Genomic DNA, 7,998 nt, shown 5'->3' with positions numbered 1-7,998 from the left:
CGCCATAGTAGCCTACGGTGACGCACTTTCTGGTATGACGTGAAGCGCGAGATACACTCAACGTTACACTGCATGAGTTTTTTTATTACATTAGTAACAGTTAATTTTGTTATGGATTTGAACTTTAATCCTAGGCAAAAATAAATAAATAAAATAAGACCTTTGTAACGAAATCCAAGACTTTGTATACCAAACTCAAGCCTTATTTTGAGATTATCAAATTTAAGACTTCTTCAATGCTTTTAAGACCCCACAGGTACTCTGAATAATTTTAGCATTATCCATTGTTTTGAATTATAAAAATGCATTATTTAATAGAGTGTTTAGTAGAATATTTAAACAAAATAGGTTAGCACTGTCGCCTCACTGCAAGAAAGTCCCTGGTGCAAGTCCCGGCTGGGTCATTTGGCATTTCTGTGTGGAGTTTGCATGTTCTCTCTGTGTTTGTGTGGGTTTCCCCCACAGTGCAAACACATGCGGTATTGGTGAATCGAATAGACTAATTTGGCCATGATGTATGTGTGTGAATGATTGTGTATGGATGTTTCCCAGTACTGAGTTGCAGCTGGAAAAGCAACTGCATAAAACATATGCGAGAATAGTTAGCGGTTAATTCCGTTGTGGCGACCCCTGATAAATACGGGACTGAGCTGAAGGAAAATGAATGAATGAATGAAAATATAGTTATATATACAGTTTTATGTACACCATTAATATTTGGTGCAAAACAATTTTGATAAACAGATTATCCATTAAAGCTCAGTCTATTATAATATTTGAATATTGTGTGGTATATAATTATAATGTTATATATTATGTTTTATATGGTACTGCTCAAACATATTATTATATCTAAAGATATTTAAATACTAACAAAAATGCTAAATATGAATGTCTGTGAATACAGTACTATGCTACAGTTAAACAGCAGAGGGCGTTTATTTCCCCACTCATTTCTACTTGGCAGTATCTGCTGTGATTACAGGCCTAAACTGCCCATTACAGAGAAGTTCTTCAGCTATCAAAAAGAATGCAAAAACTGTCTGTATAATGTTGTGCTTTTCCCCTAGGTTTTCCCAACCACGTGCTTTATTTGCTCTGTCACTTGCTTTATCCCTTTCCAAAGTTATCCTGTTGGTATCAGTGTATCATGGTCTGAATGACCACTACACATAAAATACATATTTCTGACATTTTTGATATCCTAATCAACTAATAAAACCAAAAAAGTTCAAAAACAATAAAAAAATACTACAGTAATTTACAGTAAATACTGTGTTTCTGTACCACACTAATGTAGCTTACTACTGTATAGCATATGTAAGCATATATTATAGCATTTAAAACACTGTTAATTAAGGCTACATCATACTGTATTATAAACTTTGGTGATACGATAAACTAATAAATACTGTAGTTTTTACTATAATAAATGCTAATTGTAGCACAGTAGTAGGAACCTTAGGTAGGCTAATTTGTTCACATTTCTATGATGTTGTATTAGGCTTCCATAACAACTTAATAGAAATTAAGTCAATAGAAACAACACAGAACAGTTTAATTCAGGTACTTTACTATAAACCATTTCAATGTGACCCATGAGCATTTCCTACTTGTTATTAAACTATTTTATAACTGTAACAAGAGGCAATTTAACTAAACCTTAATGTTAAAACAGCTTTCATAACATTATTTATCAATATGTGTCTCTTTTTGAATTCTCGGAGGCTATAAAAATGAAAAAATGTAAAACAGGAAATATGTTGGACCATATTGCTTTTGTTTACATCCCTCAAAATGGTCTTTATATGGTTCAATTTTCACCATACTATGGTTCAATCCCTTATTTGTGTGCATTTACTATAATTGTTACTGTATTTTTCGTGTGTGCAGACGCTTGTTCACCTCAATAAAACTGACTCACATTGGCACACACCTGTTGAAAAGTTCATAAACCAAGAATAAACACGGTTTAATAATTACAAGTTATACAATCATACCTCATACTTTTACCTTGAGCAAACAGTCGTCCTACATCCTCAGTCGATGTAACATTATGAACAAAAGTATAGTTTGTTATATTCAGTGGCCTTAAACACCTTCGATAATCACGATTTTCATAGATTTGTTCGCTCTTTTGTGTTCATTCATCGTGTTAATACGATTCTTATACATTTGTTACGCTCTATGTGTTCATTTATCGTGTCAATATGTCGCATGTTTAATGAATCGGCCTCACATCGTCACGCGCGGGCACGAGGTGACAGTTGTGCGCGTGTCCGAGTTGATTCTCACTTCAGTGGCTTCTCGATAGGCTGCTAATGTGGAGTGTCAAATATAGCAGGGCTGCGTGCTAAATCTGAAGCAGAACTGTGAACTTATTTCACACCACACTGAAGGATCACATGAGGCTTCTGCTGAGAGAAAGAGAGGAGGAAAATGACGTGGAGGTTTAACTTTTTGGCTTAATTTTAACCATTATATAGATAATTTTAGACATTTCTTGTCTGAAATGAGACACTTTTCTAAATAGGACTGTTATATAGGGCTCATGATAACACACACACATGACGACATTGATATTTTGATTAGTATAGCAATTGAAAAGTTTGAACCAATTACATATTTAGCTGAAGTCAGAATGATTCGCCCCCCAAATATTTTCCAAATGATGTTTAACGGAGCAAAGACATTTTCACTGTATTTTTCCTACAATATTTTTTGTCTTAAGAAAGTATATGTATATATACTTATATAATACAGTATACAGACATGACAATAGCCTACATCTTCAAAAGACAAAGAAAAATACCTAGAGAATAAAGGGGAGAAAATGTATGTAAAACAGGACTACTCCAAATAAAACAGATCAGAAAATGGGCTAAAACATTGCTTATTTTTCAGATAATACAGTTTCAGTCATAATACAGTTTCAGAGTTCCTTTTAGCATAGAGCAATGACTTCCAAATAATGCAAATATGGAGTCATAACTTAAAAAAAATGTTGTTTTTAGTGTAAAACATAGGTAAGATGTTCCAAGGGAAATAACTCAAAAAGTATCTTGTCCCAAGCTTTAAGTGATGGAGATTTATCACTTATCCATATAAGTAAAATATTTTTTTATGGTGGCAAAGGTTATTAGCTGATGAAAAAAACCAAAGACCAGCACCAAAGACCAAACCTTTTCAGTCTGTTACATGACCACATTTGTAGCCAGCCTGTTAAAAGGGGTGGGGTTTTTTTCTCAAAAAGTGGACCTTTTTGCAGTCGTTTGACTCATTTTCTATCTAATTATGAGTTTTAAATATAGCAAGATTTTAAACACATTTTTTGTTGAATTAGCTTGTCGGACGGTCACACTTTTTGATGTACCAAAAACATTTTCTAAAGATTTAGAATAAAGTAATATGAAGAGGCTACTTATTTTTAGGCTTCTTTATGATATATTCATAGGGGGGGAAATAGCATTTCTTTCATTTAAAACTGTGCCATATTGAAATTTAGTAGGTAAACAAACTGGCAAACACATTCATCTTTCCTCGGTCTCAGAATTTGGCCATTTGAATAATAAACAACATATAAACATAATAATAAGAATGTAGAGCTTTTCGATTTTTCAAGCATCTTTTCTAAAAAAAAAGTACATTTGAAAATTCATGAATAACAGCAATAGCTTACAAGTATTAATATGGGCCACTTTTAGTGCTTTACAACTTTTTATTGGTCATTTTATTTTCTTTGAAGAATAAGGTCCAAGAATAAAAGCTACTTATAAAATGTTTTCTCTACAACAATACGGTGAAAGTTGACTTGGGGGGAAAAGTTGACTTCTTTCAAACCACCCAAACCCCCCTTGGGCCTGAATGTGTTAAAGTACCTACAGTTTTACATTTAAAACACATAGGCGAATTAGAAGGGTTAAAAAGATGCGGTTAGGAGAGATATGAAATGTATTATTTTATGTTGTAAATAAAAAATATATATATTTTTTTAAACCATTTAAGGTCAATTATTATTAGCCTGCTTAAGCAATACATTCATTCATTCATTTTCTTTTCGGCTTAGTCCCTTTTATTAATCCGGGGTCGCCACAGCGCAATGAACTGCTAACTTATCCAGCACGTTGTTGCGGATGCCCCTCCAGCCGTTTCCGGGACACACTTAAGCAGTATTTTAAGTTTATTTAATTTTGTTGAGGTTTATGATATTTCTTTTTTTGTATCAAAAGTCATTTCTAGCATTAAAATCATTTTAGGTAAAAAAAATAAATAAATAGTTATATGCTGATAATTAATTAAATGATAAACTAGTTTTATTTTGTTCATATTTTTATAAGTTTATTAAATATGGTTGGAAGTGAATGATTTTTTTTTATTGTTATTAACGTGCACATTTTTTTATTTTGTATATATATTTTTGATAAACACAATTTCAGCATTTAAAAGTTGCAAAAATACAACGTATTCGACGTCAGGCTAAAAAGTGTATGGTAAAAAATAAATGCAAGATAAAGTCAATTTCTCTTCTAACTCCCATTGCTAAGAATCCATCATTTATACCATCTACATTAGATGGAACTTTTACGCAATGGAAGGAAATGGGTGCACATACTGTAGGAGATCTTTTCGCTGATGGAAATCTAGCTTCATTTAACCAATTACAGCAGAAATTTAAACTCCCTCAGAATAATTTTTTCAGATTTTTACAGATAAGGAACTACATACATGCCCATACGTCTTCATTGGATAGTACACCCCCTTCCATCCTTGACAAATGCCTAGATTGGTGTAAAGGTAGTAAAAAACCATTATCAATAATTTATGAACAACTACTATCTGTTACTTCCCCCTCCACAAAATGTTTTAAGGAAGAGTGGGAGAAAGAATTGGGAGTGAAAATTTCAGAAGAAATGTGGCAGTCAGGTTTGGAGGATATTAATAAACAATCTATTAATTCTAGACATTGTCTTATTCAATTTAAAATAATTCATAGGTTACATTATTCAAAGAAAAAATTACATAGAATTTTCCAAAATATTTCACCTCTTTGTGACAAATGTAATTCATCAGATGCGGATCTATCTCACAGTTTTATTTTTTATTCTAAGATACAGAATTATTGGAATGGAATTTTTGATGTGCTTTCCGAAGTGTTGAAGTTGCAATTACAACCAGATCCAATGCTTGTAATTCTGGGATTCTCTGAACAAACACATTTGTTGTCAAATACACAACATAAAATGCTCTCATACTGCTTAACTACTGCCAAAAAGCTACTGCTACTGTTTTGGAAAAAAAGGAATCCCCTACATGTAAACTGTGGCTTGGAGAAATTGCTTCTATGTTACATTTGGAGCGAATTAGATACTATTTGAAAAGAAAACTGGAACAATTTGACAAAATTTGCAATCCCTTTATCTGTTACCTTGAAAAAAAAACTCATAATAATGCATCATTTCTGTAATGTTTTAACATGCTTTGTCTTCATACTCTATTTTTCAAACAGGTCTTTGTAACAAGTTTGCTTGTTATGTGGGTGGGTGATTTTATTTTTATTTTATTTATTTAATTTTTAATTTTCTCCTTTTAATTTCCTTATTTGCTGTGCCTATGTTATATGTGGACAAAATATGTAAACAGAATTAATTTTGTCTTGAATCTGTGTCTTCATCAATAAAACTTATTTGACAAAAAAAATAAATAAATGCAAATGAACTAGACTCAAAATAAACACTTTTTAAATTTAGTTTATTCTTGGAAAGACAAAAAAAATACTATTTAAAAAAAATCCCGCTTTAGCTGTAAATAAATATGCTGTAAAATCATATCTTATGTCCTTTAACAATACTAACAAAACGTCTCTGATTCAATATTCAATATTAATTTCCCCAAAACCCCGGACATATTTACATAGATTAAAAAACCTGCTTTCATTTTTTCCTCACTTTTCACTGACGCAAAAGCCACCTGCCTCACCTTTAGCGCAACTGTCGTCACTGTCATGTGACGTCCAGCAGAGGGCGTCGCGTCTCGGAGGCGGGGATTGAACGTTCCTTACTCCTCCTCTGATTGGCCGGCTGGGAGCCTGACAGCGAGGGGCGGGACCTTTGCGGGGTATCTCGCCCCGTGATTGGCCAGGCGGATCTAGAGTGACTGGAGCAGAGGCGCAGCGGAGAATCACAGCAGCACAAACCCACTGCGCTCATGGCATCAAGGAGAATGGAGACCAAACCAGTCATAACCTGCCTCAAAACGCTCCTCATCGTCTATTCCTTCGTGTTCTGGGTGAGTGAGAGCAATTTGTTGGCGTTTTTGAGCGTGTCATGTTTCTGCAGCGTGCCGTCAAGCATTTGAAATGATTTATTATCATAATAAGACGTTTGTTGCATTATTGCGCCACTGGAAAACAAGTGCATCTCCATCATGGCAGGGCTGGACCCTTCCGAGGCCATTAGAAACACGAATATGATTATGTGCATCACTAAATGTGTTCGAGATTAGGATGGACAATGTGCATTTTTGATGCCAGTAATGAAAAAAGATGAAAAACGAGACGTTTTGGAGAGTCAGAATCAAGGTGTTTGATGTTATTATTAATAAAAAAAATATGTTAATATCCAAATATGGACATAGCCAGAACATTATTCGTCATGAGTTGAATATTCATGTTCAGAAATGGACTTATACACAGGGTTGTGAATTATTAACTGCATATTAATGTTCAAATACGAGCAAATGCTGTACATTATTAATCATATTTTTCAAATATTAATGGCCAAATATGGACAGGAGCTGGAAGTGATTGATCATGAATTGGATTTTAATGTCCAAACAAAGACGTTTGCAGAAAATGATTGGTCATGAATTAGATTTGGATGTCCAGGTCTGAACACATGCACATCTTAAATTATAGATTTAAATGTTAATGTCCAAATCTGCTCAAGTTCTAGAAATTAAACCGGTTTATTAGGGGTTGAAGTGACCTTCATCTCTGTCATATGAATATGAGACGTCAGCGTCCTCATCTTCAGGCATAAACATGATGGTTTCTGTCTGCTGAAAGTCATTTGGAGAGTTAACTCGGCACCGCCCCGGTACTGGTTTGGTATCTGTGTGTGAGATTCAGTTAGATTGCATTACTATAACTTTAATGAATAAGGCTTTAACAAACATTTGTAAAGGACTATAGGGGTTTTTTAAATGTTATGGCCAGGTATATGCATAGTGCGGTCTGTGATTCATCAGAGAGTGTGTTCACATTTGTAGTTCAGTTCTTTTGATTTGTTTGGTCCACTCCAAAAATATAAATGATACATGTAATCCTGTTTGCTTAGTGTTCACATTTTCATTTTGTGTGTAAAGGAGTTAAAACAGAGCCAGAAATGTTTCCATTGCACACACGAATAACAAAAATCTACTGCAATGAGACATATTTCCTTCTCTTGGGGTTTTTGGTCTGGATCTAAAACAAATATGTATTTGGTCATGATCCATTTGGCATCCGCTTTGTCAATCTAAATCTGCAAGTACATATTCAAAAGAAAGATTTTTATGATCTATATTTAAATCCCAAAGAATATTGTCTAAACAACTTTTTCAGCTGAGAACTAGAGTCAAAGCAGGGTAAGGAGCTAACGGATACTTAAACAAATGTGTTAAGTTCATATGCAAGTCAAAGCACACCAGAGTTTGTTTGGAAGTGGATTGAGATTAGCCGTGTGTTCACACCACCACCAGCAATGCTAGTCTAGTTTCATGCTGTTTATAGAAGATGTTTAATAGCCTTGGTCTCTACATTAACATTAATTTGTGCGCATTCTACATTGCGAACTGAGAAATCCACATAGCAGCAATCAACATCTCCTTCGTTTTGCTTGGGAACTACTGTGGTTTATTGGACTACATTCTCTTGAACCCTCTCAAGCGATGGACTTTTACATTGCGATGAAGGTTGCTGTCGGAATGCGTCATAGCTCATTAGCATAAAGTTGACCTGAT

The 7,998-nt window shown here is 34.0% G+C and overlaps 2 protein-coding genes across 9 annotated transcripts in view; one reads left to right on the top strand and one right to left on the bottom strand.

Moving 5' to 3' along the window:
* The window catches only part of sgsh (N-sulfoglucosamine sulfohydrolase (sulfamidase)), a 330,538-nt gene that overhangs the window by 33,372 nt on the left and 289,168 nt on the right, over positions 1-7,998 (bottom strand). The window contains exon 1 of one of the 8 annotated variants that reach the window (XM_073936644.1): positions 2,001-2,301. The exons of 2 other annotated variants lie outside the window; for them this stretch is intronic. The gene's annotated coding sequence lies outside the window, so the exon portion shown is untranslated. Of the gene's footprint in view, positions 1-2,000; positions 2,302-7,998 lie in introns of those variants that run through there. 5 more of the 8 variants (XM_073936639.1, XM_073936638.1, XM_073936637.1 and 2 more) reach the window with 5 other exon arrangements.
* Positions 6,147-7,998, top strand: part of tspan7 (tetraspanin 7) — a 53,185-nt gene continuing 51,333 nt past the window's right edge. Inside the window, exon 1 of the mRNA NM_001130818.1 lies at positions 6,147-6,285. Coding sequence (NP_001124290.1) covers positions 6,205-6,285 — 81 coding nt within the window. The 5' untranslated portion in view covers positions 6,147-6,204. The remainder of the gene's footprint in view (positions 6,286-7,998) is intronic.

This window comes from Danio rerio, chromosome 22, assembly GCF_049306965.1.
Source record: "Danio rerio strain Tuebingen ecotype United States chromosome 22, GRCz12tu, whole genome shotgun sequence".
Classification (NCBI taxonomy): domain Eukaryota; kingdom Metazoa; phylum Chordata; class Actinopteri; order Cypriniformes; family Danionidae; genus Danio; species Danio rerio.
This window is presented reverse-complemented; position numbering and strand designations above follow the sequence as displayed.